The 20,525-nt window shown below is 36.1% G+C and overlaps 2 protein-coding genes and 1 long non-coding RNA gene across 3 annotated transcripts; all 3 read right to left on the reverse strand.

The window, feature by feature from the left end:
• Positions 1 to 1,586: 1,586 nt before the first annotated feature.
• On the reverse strand, positions 1,587 to 5,083 carry LOC142931660 (polymeric immunoglobulin receptor-like; the record flags this gene model as incomplete). Its single annotated transcript, XM_076075686.1, has 7 exons — positions 1,587 to 2,600; positions 2,767 to 2,841; positions 3,200 to 3,256; positions 3,570 to 3,604; positions 3,711 to 3,811; positions 4,034 to 4,590; positions 4,738 to 5,083. Coding segments are annotated over 2 exons (837 nt in total), but the record flags the coding sequence as incomplete, so codon positions are not given.
• Positions 5,084 to 9,687: 4,604 nt separating this feature from the next.
• LOC142931661 (polymeric immunoglobulin receptor-like) lies at positions 9,688 to 17,233 on the reverse strand. Its single transcript, XM_076075687.1, has 7 exons — positions 17,152 to 17,233; positions 16,574 to 16,894; positions 16,024 to 16,428; positions 14,020 to 14,028; positions 10,314 to 10,628; positions 9,865 to 10,167; positions 9,688 to 9,719 (listed from the first exon to the last, which is right to left on the reverse strand). Exons 1-7 carry the CDS (start codon positions 17,195 to 17,197, stop codon positions 9,688 to 9,690), a joined length of 1,431 nt encoding a protein of 476 aa, XP_075931802.1. The 5' UTR covers positions 17,198 to 17,233.
• Positions 17,234 to 18,766: 1,533 nt separating this feature from the next.
• Positions 18,767 to 20,525, reverse strand: LOC142931790 (uncharacterized). The gene is made up of 2 exons (XR_012947410.1): positions 20,127 to 20,525; positions 18,767 to 19,961 (listed from the first exon to the last, which is right to left on the reverse strand). It is a non-coding gene; the product is annotated as an uncharacterized LOC142931790 (long non-coding RNA).

Below are 20,525 nucleotides of genomic sequence, written 5' to 3' on the forward strand. Positions count from 1 at the left end.
ACCAGCGCACTGCAAGACTGATTGTCTACTTCCTACATTTCATAAATATGCAAATGCAACAGTTCAATTCTGTCTTCCTCTGTAAGGAAGTAGCCTTTCATTGGTTAGTTAGATTATCTAAATAAATATCTATGCAACTAGAGCATACTTCACTAATATATGTTACTGTAGACTGTGTATGAAGTCCAGTAAATACATTTAAAAGAAAATATCTTAAATTAGGGCTAAATGATTTAGAAAGTACAGAACTAACATATTTGAAATGACTGAAATACAGGAAGCAAAAACAAAACTTTTAAATATTTACCCTTTTAACTGTTTTTTGCTTCATGGTAACCACAGAGCTGTACATCACGTCCACATCACTTTTAGGATATAACCTCTGGGTGAGGGACATATATGAAACAGATGGATTTTGATGGATTTCAAACTGTTTTATTCAGCTGCACTTGGTGGAATAAGAAGATTAAATATCCATCTCTATTAATATATTTAGCATTTCATATGGTTACTGTAGTCTCTTGATAGAAATCCACAAGCACAATATAACCACTTGTATTTTATCGAACAGAAATATTAGAAATCCATTTGCAAGAAACAAGAATAAATACAACATTTCAACAGATACACTGTTGGTATTGTTCCTTCTGATGATTTTCGTGTCTTAGCTATTCATACCCAATGTTTTGTATATTAAATTATATATGTCCAGAATTTATGAAATATAACATGTTTATAATGTCAGACAAAACAACATGAACCACTGACACTGGCAGACTTCTGTACAGCACTCTACCACCTATATCTTAGTTAATATGCAATAGCAACTGTTACAATCTTGCCTCCTCCTAAGCAAGGCAGTTGCATCACATAAGTTGGCTGATGAAGTAAATATTGTATGGAGTCACATGGTATTTTGTTCCTGTTATTATCAGAAAACATTGTACACAGTAAGTACTCCATCCATCTATTATCTGGTGAGTGGATATTCTCCATACTATCTGGCAACCTCCTTAGGGGGCCACTGGAGGCACTGGTGATGACTGATACAAAATAATAAAGATAACCAGCTTCAGTGGCAAAGTTTAGACTTTGTTGAGTGAAGGGGAACAAGGGGTAAAAATGAAGTAAGGTTGATGTCCGTTGATCAAGACAGCTATGTGGTTTTCAAAAAAAGCTACTTCCTCTGACTCAACATGTCTTACAAATAGATTTCAGGACACCACATCGTTATCTATTTTTCAATCTGGTCTGCTCTCGGTCTGCAACATATTGATGAGGAACAATGGTGGCGGAGCACACTACAGGATCACTCCCAGTTTATGAGCCCTATAATGGATTCATTTAAAACATTTTTCACAGCAGACATTTTGACATAAACAGCACAGGTCTTACTATAAACATTAACAATGGCACCATTTGATTCAAGTGCCCCAGTGAGCTATGACAGTGTGAGCCAACATGCTCAATACTACAACCCTTAATGTGAAGCAGCTAAATGAAATATTGACAAGGAAATGACCACCAACACCAAAAACAGAGGGTTCAAAACTTAATTTATTTTTATATGTGTGTGAGTTCAGTAGTGATAGTAGTTATAAACAAACTGAAGGTGGCAGTACAGGGCTATTTGAACACTTCCAGTGGGTTTTTACCATCAGGTTTACAATGCTTTGAGGCCTGACAGTAATGCCATTGAGACAAATGAAAGGCAGCAAATACGAAGTGATTAGTATTTAAATAATACAACAGACAATTTAAAGTAATATTATTGCTGGACATAATTAGCACCAGTAAATTGGTTTTGGATTTAAACTTGAGGTGTCAGGTGATATGTGTGTTAAGTGATCAGACATGCCATTTTTACATCACCCAACTTTAATATTGTTGAAAATGATCACGAAAGATGAAGGACATTGGGTCTCCTCATCATGTAATGTTTTCACGTGAGGATCAAGAGTTGGGTTGTTATTGGATGAGTCGATATATCAAGGACAGTATTTATATGCGAATTTGCCTTAGCATGCCCAACTGGCATGTCCGATCTTAAGAATTAAATTAAATGGCTGGCTGTATTACGAATCGAAAAAAAATGAATACAAGGGGAAGATTTTGAGATGATGTAAAGTCATGAGCATTGCTGTGTGTGTCATGATTGAGGTGAGGTTTTGAAATAGCTATCTGAATGTGTTCGCTTCTGATAACATTAGCAGAAGTTCACTCGGGAGGTTTATACCAACTCATCATGAGATACAGTACAGTGAGTGAGCTTGACACATTGCAATTTGACACATGGATAGATAAAATACATTTTATAAGATGAATTTGAGATGTTTAGACACATGGAAACTATGCACTATGTGTCAGGATAACATGCTTATGTGAGCTTTAGGGCTACTAAATAATACAACAGTTACACCCAAGACTTGGGGTGTCAATGGTATTGTAAAAAACATAGCAAACAAGGGAAATGCTTCTTTGAAATGTATGCAGAACAGGAAAAAGTATGGCAAGGTGGAACAACCAGGGGTAACGTGTGCTAAGCAGCACTACTGCTTAGCCAATGTGCTGTATGTAACATTCTCGTCATTTGCTTCAACCTGTTGGAAACAATAAGTAAAAAAATGACATTATGGAAGAAAAAACAAAATTTAAATTTCTCAGTCTGGGAAAAAAGTTACAAAATCTTTAGAAAAGTCCAACAACAAAATGTAAAAAAAAAGTAGTGAACATAAGCATGTGAGCTTCGGTTTTCTTAATATTTACCGTTTCAACATTTAGTTGCCTCATGGAAACCACAGAACTATACGTCACGTCCACATCTTTCTCAGCAGTTGACCTCTGGGTAAGAGAGGTGAAAGACATGGAGAGGACTAAGCATTGTCTGTTTTTGATGAATTACACATTGTTTTATTTCGTTGCAATTGGGAATGGTATAATAGGATATTATATTAAATGTGCCAATACGTCCTTAAGAATACTTGCATTTTGCAATACAAATCATGTCCTGTTTGTCTTTTATTTGTTGGATCCCTTATTAATAAAAATGTACAAGTAGAAAATTGCGCAAAACAGGAATATGAAATAACTACATGCAATGGTACTACCCTGCAGCCTGCACAGCTAAGGAAAGGGATAGTAGATTCTCAGAAAGATGTACATGTGATTTTTCTTGATCATCTCTGAAGTCATGGATTACCTGGCTTGAAGTTTTCCTCGTGTGCTTAACATCACTGTATGTTACTTCCTCTTCAGCCTGTGTAGAAGGGACAAACCAAAATTCAGATTGTCCTTTAAATGTTCATAAATGTCCTTTAAATTTAGTTTCACACAGTTTCAATAAAACTTAATTTACAATGAACAATCATAGCTTAGAAAATGATCACGCTTGCTCAAATATTTAAATGACAAATCATAATAAGAGGAATGACCACAATTGGGACACTGCTCATTAAGCCTATCACCCTACCACTGCGGTGCAAACATAAAAAAAGACCACTCTCAAACTAGTGCCCTCCTTCTGTGGACCATTATAGCCTTCTTTGTGAAAATAAATAAGTGAATCTTACCTCTGTCATGGCTGATGATGCTGATTTGGTCTGCTCTAAATGTGAAACAGTAAAGACTCTGATTACTCTCAATGCAAATATAAAATATTAAGAAAATAATATTATATTATAAATCGGATTAATTAAAGTTGAGCAACCTACTGTGTCTCTTCAACATGAACCAGATGAACAAGGTCACCATCACAGTGAAGAACAACACGCTCAAAGCGATGATGATGTTCTTTAGGGTAAATGAATCACTGCTGCATTAAATATATATAAAAGCAAAAAATGCAAAGTAATTAAACAGAATTCATCAACCGTATTACACACTACAACTCTACACGTATAGTCTTAGTTTTATGCCAACCAGTCTAATTATTCCTATAATACATACACATACATATAGATGTTCATTTATAACTGTTGTATTTCACCATTAAATGACCACAGTTCTCTAAATACTGCATTCAAAGGCTTCTGACTTGTGCTGTTCACCCTGAGCTGTGGTAGGTGTTGCTTCTGCAAAAACAGAGGTGAGATTCAGAGGCTCAGGAGTGGGTGATAAGGTGTCGCTTGTATCCGTGACAGTGGCTATAACCCAAAACAAGACCATAATGAGTAAAATGACAATATGTATTATTTATATCTCTTCTATGTTTAATCAAATGATTTACAAATGACTGGACAACAATATGTATAAACATATATGTTTTACTTTTAGAAGTGTAGTACTTACTTGTGGTAGATTGCACAGTAACAGTTACATGCACAGGCATCTGTAAGTCTCCCTTAACACACTGATACCAGCCGCTGCTCTCTATCTTTAGTCCACTCATAGTCACAGTGAAAACATTGGAGCCATTTGTTTTGATGGCAACTCTTGTTCCATCGATTAATCCAGAAGATCTAGTTGTTACACAAGACATGCCCAGCCTGCACCACTTCATTTCTCCAGGGTTACTATAGTAGCAATTGATGGTTATATGGTGTCCTTTAAATCCTGTAATCTCCTGATGATCCACAGTGAGACTGGGTGTACCTTAAGGGAAATCAATAGAAAATTGTGGGTAGCCTCATAACAATCAGTCTCCAAAGCAAACAGTGAGACCCTGCTTATTTTTTTTTTCCTCTAAAGTGTTAGTGGAAAGGATTGGAAATGTGCTGAAAAGACTTTAAGGACTCTTACCTCTGGTGACTGACAGGTGAAAATACACTCCGTCATCTAACCTTCTGTTAATCTCCACAGCACACCAGTAATAATCAGTGTCTCTATCCGTCAGATCATTTACAGTCACAGTGAAGATTCTTTGGGTTTTGTTATCAGAGATTGAAAACCTTCCTGAATTGATTTGGTTTGTTTTAACTTCATAATCACAGTTGGCCCAAGTTCTTCCTTTACACAAGTATTTCACATGGTTTACATATTGTGAGTCATAGAGACATGGGATAGAGATTGAATCTCCAGCCTTGACTGACACTTTACTGACTGTAGTTATGCTGTGAATTCCTGCAACAAGAACAAACAAAGCATTTTAATGGTTGTATTTACTGACAATAATCTTCCTTCATATGACCTGCATGTTGTAGATGTTAAAATTATCTATTGTTTTACATATTAGATCATTGTTGTCTTAAAAATCAATCAAATGCAAAACTGGAGATTATTACTTGTCTAACTGACAGTTATCATTATTATCATCTTCTGAGATGACCATCAGAAGCATACAATATATACTCAATTATAAAATGATTCCAATCGCTGACCTGTGAGTCCAGTGAGGATGAGAAGAAAGCTAAGATGAACAGCCATGTTGGTGAGTGATCAGGCAAATCAACATGAACCAGCGCACTGCAAGACTGATTGTCTACTTCCTACATTTCATAAATATGCAAATGCAACAGTTCAATTCTGTCTTCCTCTGTAAGGAAGTAGCCTTTCATTGGTTAGTTAGATTATCTAAATAAATATCTATGCAACTAGAGCGTACTTCCCTAATATATTTTACTGTAGACTGTGTATGAAGTCCAGTAAATACATTTAAAAGAAAATATCTTAAATTAGGGCTAAATGATTTAGAAAGTACAGAACTAACATATTTGAAATGACTGAAATACAGGAAGCAAAAACAAAACTTTTAAATATTTACCCTTTTAACTGTTTTTTGCTTCATGGTAACCACAGAGCTGTACATCACGTCCACATCACTTTTAGGATATAACCTCTGGGTGAGGGACATATATGAAACAGATGGATTTTGATGGATTTCAAACTGTTTTATTCAGCTGCACTTGGTGGAATAAGAAGATTAAATATCCATCTCTATTAATATATTTAGCATTTCATATGGTTACTGTAGTCTCTTGATAGAAATCCACAAGCACAATATAACCACTTGTATTTTATCAAACAGAAATATTAGAAATCCATTTGCAAGAAACAAGAATAAATACAACATTTCAACAGATACACTGTTTGTATTGTTCCTTCTGATGATTTTCGTGTCTTAGCTATTCATACCCAATGTTTTGTATATTAAATTATATATGTCCAGAATTTATGAAATATAACATGTTTATAATGTCAGACAAAACAACATGAACCACTGACACTGGCAGACTTCTGTACAGCACTCTACCACCTATATCATAGTTAATATGCAATAGCAACTGTTACAATCTTGCCTCCTCCTAAGCAAGGCAGTTGCATCACATAAGTTGGCTGATGAAGTAAATATTGTATGGAGTCACATGGTATTTTGTTCCTGTTATTATCAGAAAACATTGTACACAGTAAGTACTCCATCCATCTATTATCTGGTGAGTGGATATTCTCCATACTATCTGGCAACCTCCTTAGGGGGCCACTGGAGGCACTGGTGATGACTGATACAAAATAAGGAAGATAACCAGCTACAGTGGCAAAGTTTAGACTTTGTTGAGTGAAGGGGAACAAGGAGTAAAAATGAAGTAAGGTTGATGTCCGTTGATCAAGACAGCTATGTGGTTTTCAAAAAAAGCTACTTCCTCTGACTCAACATGTCTTACAAATAGATTTCAGGACACCACATCGTTATCTATTTTTCAATCTGGTCTGCTCTCGGTCTGCAACATATTGATGAGGAACAATGGTGGCGGAGCACACTACAGGATCACTCCCAGTTTATGAGCCCTATAATGGATTCATTTAAAACATTTTTCACAGCAGACATTTTGACATAAACAGCACAGGTCTTACTATAAACATTAACAATGGCACCATTTGATTCAAGTGCCCCAGTGAGCTATGACAGTGTGAGCCAACATGCTCAATACTACAACCCTTTAAACTGAAGCAGCTAAATGAAATATTGACAAGGAAATGACCACCAACACCAAAAACAGAGGGTTCAAAACTTAATTTATTTTAATGTGCGTGTGAGTTCAGTAGTGATAGTAGTTATAAACAAACTGAAGGTGGCAGTACAGGGCTATTTGAACACTTCCAGTGGGTTTTTACCATCAGGTTTACAATGCTTTGAGGCCTGACAGTAATGCCGTTGAGACAAATGAAAGGCAGCAAATACGAAGTGATTAGTATTTAAATAATACAACAGAAAATTTAAAGTAATATTATTGCTGGACATAATTAGCACCAGTAAATTGGTTTTGGATTTAAACTTCAGGTGTAAGGTGATATGTGTGTTAAGTGATCAGACATGCCATTTTTACATCACCCAACTTTAATATTGTTGAAAATTATCACGAAAGATGAAGGACATTGGGTCTCCTCATCATGTAATGTTTTCACGTGAGGATCAAGAGTTGGGTTGTTATTGGATGAGTCGATATATCAAGGACAGTATTTATATGCGAATTTGCCTTAGCATGCCCAACTGACATGTCCGATTTCTTCAGAAAATTCTTGTTAGCTGCAGCCTGGCAGGGGGAGCTGCTGGCTCACAGGTGAGATCTTAAGAATTAAATAAAATGGCTGACTGTATTACGAATCGAAAAAAAATGAATACAAGGGGAAGATTTTGAGATGATGTAAAGTCATGAGCATTGCTGTGTGTGTCATGATTGAGGTGAGGTTTTGAAATAGCTATCTGAAAGTGTTAGCTACTGATAACATTAGCAGAAGTTCACTAGGGAGGTTTATACCAACTCATCATAAAGTATTCAGGAAACACGATCAAACTACAGAGGAGCGCAGATTGTCCACCAGGTGTGTCTGCAGTGAAATTAAATCAAGGATTAGAAAGAGGTCATATTTAAGAAGTAACTTTGTTTTTATGAGATACAGTACAGTGAGTGAGCTTGACACATTGCAATTTGACACATGGATAGATAAAATACATTTTACAAGATGGATTTGAGATGTTTAGACACATGGAAACTATGCACTATGTGTCAGGATAACATGCTTATGTGAGCTTTAGGGCTACTAAATAATACAACAGTTACACCCAAGACTTGTGGTGTCAATGGTATTGTAAAAAACATAGCAAACAAGGGAAATGCTTCTTTGAAATGTATGCAGAACAGGAAAAAGTATGGCAAGGTGGAACAACCAGGGGTAACGTGTGCTAAGCAGCACTAGTGCTTAGTCAATGTGCTGTATGTAACATTCTCGTCATTTGCTTCAACCTGTTGGAAAAAAGAAGTAAAAAAATGACATTATGGAAGAAAAAACTAAATTAAAATTTCTCAGTCTGGGAAAAAAGTTACAAAATCTTTAGAAAAGTCCAACAACAAAATGTAAAAAATAAAGTAGTGAACATAAGCATGTGAGCTTCGGTTTTCTTAATATTTACCGTTTCAACATTTAGTTGCCTCATGGAAACCACAGAACTATACGTCACGTCCACATCTTTCTCAGCAGTTGACCTCTGGGTAAGAGAGGTGAAAGACATGGAGAGGACTAAGCATTGTCTGTTTTTGATGAATTACACATTGTTTTATTTCGTTGCAATTGGGAATGGTATAATAGGATATTATATTAAATGTGCCAATACGTCCTTAAGAATACTTGCATTTTGCAATACAAATCATGTCCTGTTTGTCTTTTATTTGTTGGATCCCTTATTAATAAAAATGTACAAGTAGAAAATTGCGCAAAGCAGGAATATGAAATAACTACATGCAATGGTACTACCCTGCAGCCTGCACAGCTAAGGAAAGGGACAGTAGATTCTCAGAAAGATGTACATGTGATTTTTCTTGATCATCTCTGAAGTCATGGATTACCTGGCTTGAAGTTTTCCTCGTGTGCTTAACATCACTGTATGTTACTTCCTCTTCAGCCTGTGTAGAAGGGGCAAACCAAAATTCAGATTGTCCTTTAAATGTTCATAAATGTCCTTTCAATTTAGTTTCACACAGTTTCAATAAAACTTAATTTACAATGAACAATCATAGCTTAGAAAATGATCACAGTTGCTCAAATATTTAAATGACAAATCATAATAAGAGGAATGACCACAATTGGGACACTGCTCATTAAGCCTATCACCCTACCACTGCGGTGCAAACATAAAAAAGACCACTCTCAAACTAGTGCCCTCCTTCTGTGGACCATTATAGCCTTCTTTGTGAAAATAAATAAGTGAATCTTACCTCTGTCATGGCTGATGATGCTGATTTGGTCTGCTCTAAATGTGAAACAGTAAAGACTCTGATTACTCTCAATGCAAATATAAAATATTAAGAAAATAATATTATATTATAAATCGGATTAATTAAAGTTCAGCAACCTACTGTGTCTCTTCAACATGAACCAGATGAACAAGGTCACCATCACAGTGAAGAACAACACGCTCAAAGCGATGATGATGTTCTTTAGGGTAAATGAATCACTGCTGCATTAAATATACATAAAAGCACAAAATGCAAAGTAATTAAATATAATTCATCAACCGTATTACACACTACAACTCTACACGTATAGTCTTAGTTTTATGCCAACCAGTCTAATTTTTCCTATAATACATACACATACATATAGATGTTCATTTAGAACTGTTATATTTCACCATTAAATGACCACAGTTCTCTAAATACTGCATTCAAAGGCTTCTGACCTGTGCTGTCCACCCTGAGCTGTGGTAGGTGTTGCTTCTGCAAAAACAGAGGTGAGATTCAGAGGCTCAGGAGTGGGTCATAAGGTGTTACTTGTATCTGTAACAGTGGCTATAACCCAAAACAAGACCATAATGAGTAAAATGACAATATTTATTCTTTATATCTCTTCTATGTTTAATCAAATGATTTACAAATGACTGGACAAAAATACTTATAAACATATATGTTTTACTTTTATAATTGTAGTACTTACTTGTGGTAGATTGCACAATAACAGTTACATGCACAGGCATCTGTAAGTCTCCGTTAACACACTGATACCAGCCGCTGCTCTCTATCTTTAGTCCACTCATAGTCACAGTGAAAACATTGGGGCCACTTGCATTGATGGCAACTCTTGTTCCATCGATTAATCCAGAACATCTAGTTGTTACACAAGACCTGCCCAGCCTGCACCACTTCATTTCTCCAGGGTTACTATAGTAGCAATTGATGGTTATATGGTGTCCTTTAAATCCTGTAATCTCCTGATGATCCACAGTGAGACTGGGTGTACCTTAAGGGAAATCAATAGAAAATTGTGGGTAGCCTCATAACAATCAGTCTCCAAAGCAAACAATGAGACCCTGCTTATTTTTCCCCCCTCTAAAGTGTTAGTGTAAAGCAATGGAAATGTGCTGAAAAGACTTTAAGGACTCTTACCTCTGGTGAGGTGAAAAAGCACTCCGACATCTCCCCCTGCGTTAATCTCCACAGCACACCAGTAATAATCAGTGTCTCTATCCGTCAGATCATTTACAGTCACAGTGAAGATTCTTTGGGTTTTGTTATCAGAGATTGAAAACCTTCCTGAATTGATTTGGTTTGTTTTAATTTCATAAGTGCAGGAGGACCAAGGTCTTCCTTTACACAAGTATTTCACATGGTTTACATATTGTGAGTCATAGAGACATGGGATAGAGATTGAATCTCCAGCCTTCACTGACACTTTACTGACTGTAGTTATGCTGTGAATTCCTGCAACAAGAACAAACAAAGCATTGTAATGGTTGTATTTACTGACGATAATCTTCCTTCATATGACCTGCATGTTGTAGATGTTAAAATCTATTGTTTTACATATTAGGTCATTTTTATCTTAAAAATCAATCAAATGCAAAACTGGAGATTATTACTTGTCTAACTGACAGTTATCATTATTATCATCTTCTGACATGACCATTAGAAGCATACAATATATACTCAATTATAAAATGATTCCAATCGCTGACCTGTGAGTCCAGTGAGGATGAGAAGAAAGCTAAGATGAACAGCCATGTTGGTGAGTGATCAGGCAAATCAACATGAACCAGCACACTGCAAGACTGATTGTCTACTTCCTACATTTCATAAATATGCAAATACAACAGTTCAATTCTGTCTTCCTCTGTAAGGAAGTTGCCTTTCATTGGTTAGTTAGATTTTCTAAATAAATATCTATGCAACTAGAGCGTACTTCCCTAATATATTTTACTGTAGACTGGGTATGAAGTCCAGTAAATACATTTGAAAAAAGATCTTAAATTAGAGCTAAATGATTTAGAAAGTACAGAACTAACATATTTGAAATAACTGAAATACAGGAAGCAAAAACAAAACTTTTAAATATTTACCCTTTTAACAGTTTTTTGCTTTATGGTAACCACAGAGCTGTACATCACGTCCACATCACTTTTAGGATATAACCTCTGGGTGAGGGACATATATGAAACAGATGGATTTTGATGGATTTCCAACTGTTTTATTCAGCTGCACTTGGTGGAATAAGAAGTTCGTTTTAAATGTCCTTGTGTGACCTTATTGAACTTGTTCAATACAAATTATGTTTTTTGTGTGTTTAGTTTACCTGGGTTGATATTTTTCTCAAGTACCCAACATTACAGTAAGTTACCTCCTCTTCAGCCTGTGTTGAAGGAGCAAAAGACTAAACCGTTGATTTAGATTAAAATATTCATCTCTATTAATATATTTAGCATTTCATATGGTTACTGTATTCTCTTGATAGAAATCCACAAGCACAATATAACCACTTGTATTTTATCAAACAGAAATATTAGAAATCCATTTGCAAGAAACAAGAATAAATACAACATTTCAACAGATACTGTTTGTATTGTTCCTTCTGATGATTTTCGTGTTTTAGCTATCCATACCCAATGTTTTGTATATTAAATTATATATGTCCAGAATTTATGAAATATAACATGTTTATAACATCAGACAAATCAACATGAACCACTGACACTGGCAGACTTCTGTACAGCACTCTACCACCTATATCTTAGTTAATATGCAATAGCAACTGTTACAGTCTTGCCTCCTCTTAAGCAAGGCAGTTGCATCACATAATCAGAATCAGAATCAGAATCAGCTTTATTGGCCATGTATGTGTAAGCATACATGGAATTTGTCTCCGGTTTCCACTCCGCTGTCAATGTACAAACACAAATTTAAAATAAACAAGAAAAATATATATAAAGAATAAAAAAGGGCAGCAAAAAAGTAGAACAGATGTAGCTATAAACATTTAACAGCTATATACAATATAAGTATAAATATATATCCAAAAGAAAAAGTGTGTATATATATATATATATATATATATATACATACACATATACACACACATGTGAACATCAACCTATAAACAATGGCAATGGAATTGAGGTGATAGTGCAAGTAGTGGTAATAGTGCAAACAGAGGTAGTAGTGCAATACTACTGATTTATTGTTCATGAGAGTGACGGCCAGTGGAAAAAGCTGTTCCTGTGTCTGGTGGTTTTGGCGTACAGAGCCCTGTAGCGCCTACCAGAGGGGAGGAGTTGGAACAGCTTGTGTCCAGGGTGTGAAGGGTCTGCAGTGATCTTTCCAGCCCCTTTCCTGACTCTGGAGGTGAACAAGTCCAGGATGGACGGCAGGCTGGAACCAATGATCCTCTCTGCAGACCTGACAATCCGTTGTAGTCTGTTTCTGTCCTGTTTGGTGGCCGATCCAAACCACACAGTGATAGAGGAGCAGAGAACAGACTGGATGATGGCTGAGTAAAACAGGATCAGCAGCTCCTGAGGCAGGTTGAACTTCCTGAGCTGGCGCAGGAAGTACAACCTCTGCTGGGCCTTTTTCCTGATGGTGTTGATGTTGGGAGCCCACTTCAGGTACTGGGAGATTGTGGATCCCAGAAACTTGAAGGTCTCCACAGCGGACACAGTGTTGTTGAGTATGGTGAGGGGGGGCAGTGTTGGGGGGCTCCTCCTGAAGTCCACTGTCATCTCCACAGTTTTGAGCCTGTTAAGCTCCAGGTCGTTATTTATTTTTCAATCTGGTTTGCTCTCGGTCTGCAACATATTGATGAATGAAAACATTTTTCACAGCAGACATTTTGACATAAACAGCACAGGTCTTACTATAAACATTAACAATGGCACCATTTGATTCAAGTGCCCCAGTGAGCTATGACAGTGTGAGCCAACATGCTCAATACTACAACCCTTAAACTGAAGCAGCTAAATGAAATATTGACAAGGAAATGACCACCAACACCAAAAACAGAGGGTTCAAAACTTAATTTATTTTTATATGCGTGTGAGTTCAGTAGTGATAGTAGTTATAAACAAACTGAAGGTGGCAGTACAGGGCTATTTGAACACTTCCAGTGGGTTTTTACCATCAGGTTTACAATGCTTTGAGGCCTGACAGTAATGCCGTTGAGACAAATGAAAGGCAGCAAATACGAAGTGATTAGTATTTAAATAATACAACAGACAATTTAAAGTAATATTATTGCTGGACATAATTAGCACCAGTAAATTGGTTTTGGATTTAAACTTCAGGTGTCAGGTGATATGTGTGTTAAGTGATCAGACATGCCATTTTTACATCACCCAACTTTAATATTGTTGAAAATTATCACGAAAGATGAAGGACATTGGGTCTCCTCATCATGTAATGTTTTCACGTGAGGATCAAGAGTTGGGTTGTTATTGGATGAGTCGATATATCAAGGACAGTATTTATATGCGAATTTGCCTTAGCATGCCCAACTGACATGTCCGATTTCTTCAGAAAATTCTTGTTAGCTGCAGCCTGGCAGGGGGAGCTGCTGGCTCACAGGTGAGATCTTAAGAATTAAATAAAATGGCTGGCTGTATTACGAATCGAAAAAAAATGAATACAAGGGGAAGATTTTGAGATGATGTAAAGTCATGAGCATTGCTGTGTGTGTCATGATTGAGGTGAGGTTTTGAAATAGCTATCTGAATGTGTTCGCTGCTGATAACATTAGCAGAAGTTCACTAGGGAGGTTTATACCAACTCATCATAAAGTATTCAGGAAACACGATCAAACTACAGAGGAGCGCAGATTGTCCACCAGGTGTGTCTGCAGTGAAATTAAATCAAGGATTAGAAAAAGGTCATATTTAAGAAGTAACTTTGTTTTTATGAGATACAGTACAGTGAGTGAGCTTGACACATTGCAATTTGACACATGGATAGATAAAATACATTTTACAAGATGGATTTGAGATGTTTAGACACATGGAAACTATGCACTATGTGTGTCAGGATAACATGCTTATGTGAGCTTTAGGGCTACTAAATAATACAACAGTTACACCCAAGACTTGTGGTGTCAATGGTATTGTAAAAAACATAGCAAACAAGGGAAATGCTTCTTTGAAATGTATGCAGAACAGGAAAAAGTATGGCAAGGTGGAACAACCAGGGGTAACGTGTGCTAAGCAGCACTAGTGCTTAGCCAATGTGCTGTATGTAACATTCTCGTCATTTGCTTCAACCTGTTGGAAACAATAAGTAAAAAAATGACATTATGGAAGAAAAACAAAATTAAAATTTCTCAGTCTGGGAAAATTTACAAAATCTTTAAAAAAGTCCAACAACAAAATGTAAAAAAAAAAGTAGTGAACATAAGCATGTGAGCTTCGGTTTTCTTAATATTTACCGTTTCAACATTTAGTTGCCTCATGGAAACCACAGAACTATACGTCACGTCCACATCTTTCTCAGCAGTTGACCTCTGGGTAAGAGAGGTGAAAGACATGGAGAGGACTAAGCATTGTCTGTTTTTGATGAATTACACATTGTTTTATTTCGTTGCAATTGGGAATGGTATAATAGGATATTATATTAAATGTGCCAATACGTCCTTAAGAATACTTGCAGTTTGCAATACAAATCATGTCCTGTTTGTCTTTTATTTGTTGGATCCCTTATTAATAAAAATGTACAAGTAGAAAATTGCGCAAAACAGGAATATGAAATAACTACATGCAATGGTACTACCCTGCAGCCTGCACAGCTAAGGAAAGGGACAGTAGATTCTCAGAAAGATGTACATGTGATTTTTCTTGATCATCTCTGAAGTCATGGATTACCTGGCTTGAAGTTTTCCTCGTGTGCTTAACATCACTGTATGTTACTTCCTCTTCAGCCTGTGTAGAAGGGGCAAACCAAAATTCAGATTGTCCTTTAAATGTTCATAAATGTCCTTTAAATTTAGTTTCACACAGTTTCAATAAAACTTAATTTACAATGAACAATCATAGCTTAGAAAATGATCACGCTTGCTCAAATATTTAAATGACAAATCATAATAAGAGGAATGACCACAATTGGGACACTGCTCAGTTAAGCCTATCACCCTACCACTGCGGTGCAAACATAAAAAAGACCACTCTCAAACTAGTGCCCTCCTTCTGTGGACCATTATAGCCTTCTTTGTGAAAATAAATAAGTGAATCTTACCTCTGTCATGGCTGATGATGCTGATTTGGTCTGCTCTAAATGTGAAACAGTAAAGACTCTGATTACTCTCAATGCAAATATAAAATATTAAGAAAATAATATTATATTATAAATCGGATTAATTAAAGTTCAGCAACCTACTGTGTCTCTTCAACATGAACCAGATGAACAAGGTCACCATCACAGTGAAGAACAACACGCTCAAAGCGATGATGATGTTCTTTAGGGTAAATGAATCACTGCTGCATTAAATATATATAAAAGCACAAAATGCAAAGTAATTAAACAGAATTCATCAACCGTATTACACACTACAACTCTACACGTATAGTCTTAGTTTTATGCCAACCAGTCTAATTTTTCCTATAATACATACACATACATATAGATGTTCATTTATAACTGTTGTATTTCACCATTAAATGACCACAGTTCTCTAAATACTGCATTCAAAGGCTTCTGACCTGTGCTGTCCACCCTGAGCTGTGGTAGGTGTTGCTTCTGCAAAAACAGAGGTGAGATTCAGAGGCTCAGGAGTGGGTGATAAGGTGTTACTTGTATCCGTGACAGTGGCTATAACCCAAAACAAGACCATAATGAGTAAAATGACAATATTTATTCTTTATATCTCTTCTATGTTTAATCAAATGATTTACAAATGACTGGACAAAAATATGTATAAACATATATGTTTTACTTTTATAAGTGTAGTACTTACTTGTGGTAGATTGCACAGTAACAGTTACATGCACAGGCATCTGTAAGTCTCCCTTAACACACTGATACCAGCCGCTGCTCTCTATCTTTAGTCCACTCATAGTCACAGTGAAAACTTTGGGGCCACTTGCATTGATGGCAACTCTTGTTCCATCGATTGATCCAGAAGATGTCACACAAGACCTGCCCAGACTGCACCACTTCATTTCTCCAGGGTTACTATAGTAGCAATTGATGGTTATATGGTGTCCTTTAAATCCTGTAATCTCCTGATGATCCACAGTGAGACTGGGTGTACCTTAAGGGAAATCAATAGAAAATTGTGGGTAGCCTCATAACAATCAGTCTCCAAAGCAAACAGTGAGACCCTGCTTATTTTTTTTCCCTCTAAGTGTTAGTGTAAAGGATTGGAAATGTGCTGAAAAGACTTTAAGGACTCTTACCTCTGGTGACTGACAGGTGAAAATACACTCCGTCATCTAACCTTCTGTTAATCTCCACAATACACCAGTAATAATCAGTGTCTTTATCCGTCAGATCATTTACAGTCACAGTGAAGATTCTTTGGGTTTTGTCATCAGAGATTGAAAACCTTCCTGAATTGATTTGGTTTGTTTTAACTTCATAATCACAGTTGGCCCAATAGCTTCCTTTACACAAGTATTTCACATGGTTTACATATTGTGAGCCATAGAGACATGGGATAGAGATTGAATCTCCAGCCTTGACTGACACTTTACTGACTGTAGTTATGCTGTGAATTCCTGCAACAAGAACAAACAAAGCATTTTAATGGTTGTATTTACTGACAATAATCTTCCTTCATATGACCTGCATGTTGTAGATGTTAAAATGATCTATTGTTTTACATATTAGGTCATTTTTATCTTAAAAATCAATCAAATGCAAAACTGGAGATTATTACTTGTCTAACTGACAGTTATCATTATTATCATCTTCTGAGATGACCATTAGAAGCATACAATATATACTCAATTATAAAATGATTCCAATCGCTGACCTGTGAGTCCAGTGAGGATGAGAAGAAAGCTAAGATGAACAGCCATGTTGGTGAGTGATCAGGCAAATCAACATGAACCAGCGCACTGCAAGACTGATTGTCTACTTCCTACATTTCATAAATATGCAAATGCAACAGTTCAATTCTGTCTTCCTCTGTAAGGAAGTAGCCTTTCATTGGTTAGTTAGATTATCTAAATAAATATCTATGCAACTAGAGCATACTTCACTAATATATGTTACTGTAGACTGTGTATGAAGTCCAGTAAATACATTTAAAAGAAAGTATCTTAAATTAGGGCTAAATGATTTAGAAAGTACAGAACTAACATATTTGAAATAACTGAAATACAGGAAGCAAAAACAAAACTTTTAAATATTTACCCTTTTAACTGTTTTTTGCTTCATGGTAACCACAGAGCTGTACATCACGTCCACATCACTTTTAGGATATAACCTCTGGGTGAGGGACATATATGAAACAGATGGAGTTTGATGGATTTCAAACTGTTTTATTCAGCTGCACTTGGTGGAATAAGAAGATTAAATATCCATCTCTATTAATATATTTAGCATTTCATATGGTTACTGTAGTCTCTTGATAGAAATCCACAAGCACAATATAACCACTTGTATTTTATCGAACAGAAATATTAGAAATCCATTTGCAAGAAACAAGAATAAATACAACATTTCAACAGATACACTGTTGGTATTGTTCCTTCTGATGATTTTCGTGTCTTAGCTATTCATACCCAATGTTTTGTATATTAAATTATATATGTCCAGAATTTATGAAATATAACATGTTTATAATGTCAGACAAAACAACATGAACCACTGACACTGGCAGACTTCTGTACAGCACTCTACCACCTATATCTTAGTTAATATGCAATAGCAACTGTTACAATCTTGCCTCCTCCTAAGCAAGGCAGTTGCATCACATAAGTTGGCTGATGAAGTAAATATTGTATGGAGTCACATGGTATTTTGTTCCTGTTATTATCAGAAAACATTGTACACAGTAAGTACTCCATCCATCTATTATCTGGTGAGTGGATATTCTCCATACTATCTGGCAACCTCCTTAGGGGGCCACTGGAGGCACTGGTGATGACTGATACAAAATAATAAAGATAACCAGCTTCAGTGGCAAAGTTTAGACTTTGTTGAGTGAAGGGGAACAAGGGGTAAAAATGAAGTAAGGTTGATGTCCGTTGATCAAGACAGCTATGTGGTTTTCAAAAAAAGCTACTTCCTCTGACTCAACATGTCTTACAAATAGATTTCAGGACACCACATCGTTATCTATTTTTCAATCTGGTCTGCTCTTGGTCTGCAACATATTGATGAGGAACAATGGTGGCGGAGCACACTACAGGATCACTCCCAGTTTATGAGCCCTATAATGGATTCATTTAAAACATTTTTCACAGCAGACATTTTGACATAAACAGCACAGGTCTTACTATAAACATTAACAATGGCACCATTTGATTCAAGTGCCCCAGTGAGCTATGACAGTGTGAGCCAACATGCTCAATACTACAACCCTTAATGTGAAGCAGCTAAATGAAATATTGACAAGGAAATGACCACCAACACCAAAAACAGAGGGTTCAAAACTTAATTTATTTTTATATGCGTGTGAGTTCAGTAGTGATAGTAGTTATAAACAAACTGAAGGTGGCAGTACAGGGCTATTTGAACACTTCCAGTGGGTTTTTACCATCAGGTTTACAATGCTTTGAGGCCTGACAGTAATGCCGTTGAGACAAATGAAAGGCAGCAAATACGAAGTGATTAGTATTTAAATAATACAACAGAAAATTTAAAGTAATATTATTGCTGGACATAATTAGCACCAGTAAATTGGTTTTGGATTTAAACTTCTGGTGTCAGGTGATATGTGTGTTAAGTGATCAGACATGCCATTTGTACATCACCCAACTTTAATATTGTTGAAAATGATCACGAAAGATGGAGGACATTGGGTCTTTAATAAAAGGGTCTTTTAAAATATTTTACATTCATTTGTCTTTTAGTTTAGTAAACTAAGACAACTCCTCATCATGTCATTTTTTCACATGAGGATCAAGAGTTGGGTTGTTATTGGATGAGTCGATATATATCAAGGACAGTATTTATATGCGAATTTGCCTTAGCATGCCCAACTGACATGTCCGATTTCATCAGAAAATTCTTGTTAGCTGCAGCCTGGCAGGGGGAGCTGCTGGCTCACAGGTGAGATCTTAAGAATTAAATTAAATGGCTGGCTGTATTACGAATCGAAAAAAAATGAATACAAGGGGAAGATTTTGAGATGATGTAAAGTCATGAGCATTGCTGTGTGTGTCATGATTGAGATGAGGTTTTGAAATAGCTATCTGAATGTGTTTGCTACTGATAATATTAGCAGAAGTTCACTAGGGAGGTTTATACCAACTCATCATGAGATACAGTACAGTGAGTGAGCTTGACACATTGCAATTTGACACATGGATAGATAAAATACATTTTATAAGATGAATTTGAGATGTTTAGACACATGGAAACTATGCACTATGTGCGTCAGGATAACATGCTTATGTGAGCTTTAGGGCTACTAAATAATACAACAGTTACACCCAAGACTTGTGGTGTCAATGGTATTGTAAAAAACATAGCAAACAAGGGAAATGCTTCTTTGAAATGTATGCAGAACAGGAAAAAGTATGGCAAGGTGGAACAACCAGGGGTACCGTGTGCTAAGCAGCACTACTGCTTAGTCAATGTGCTGTATGTAACATTCTCGTCATTTGCTTCAACCTGTTGGAAAAAAGAAGTAAAAAAATGACATTATGGAAGAAAAACAAAATTGAAATTTCTCAGTCTGGGAAAAAAGTTACAAAATCTTTAAAAAAGTCCAACAACAAAATATAAAAATAAAGTAGTGAACATAAGCATGTGAGCTTCGGTTTTCTTAATATTTACCGTTTCAACATTTAGTTGCCTCATGAAAACCACAGAACTATACGTCACGTCCACATCTTTCTCAGCAGTTGACCTCTGGGTAAGAGAGGTGAAAGACATGGAGAGGACTAAGCATTGTCTGTTTTTGATGAATTACACATTGTTTTATTTCGTTGCAATTGGGAATGGTATAATAGGATATTATATTAAATGTGCCAATACGTCCTTAAGAATACTTGCATTTTGCAATACAAATCATGTCCTGTTTGTCTTTTATTTGTTGGATCCCTTATTAATAAAAATGTACAAGTAGAAAATTGCGCAAAACAGGAATATGAAATAACTACATGCAATGGTACTACCCTGCAGCCTGCACAGCTAAGGAAAGGGACAGTAGATTCTCAGAAAGATGTACATGTG

Source organism: Anarhichas minor, unplaced genomic scaffold, assembly GCF_050575085.1.
Source record: "Anarhichas minor isolate MPS153535 unplaced genomic scaffold, ASM5057508v1 ptg000054l, whole genome shotgun sequence".
Lineage (NCBI taxonomy): Eukaryota > Metazoa > Chordata > Actinopteri > Perciformes > Anarhichadidae > Anarhichas > Anarhichas minor.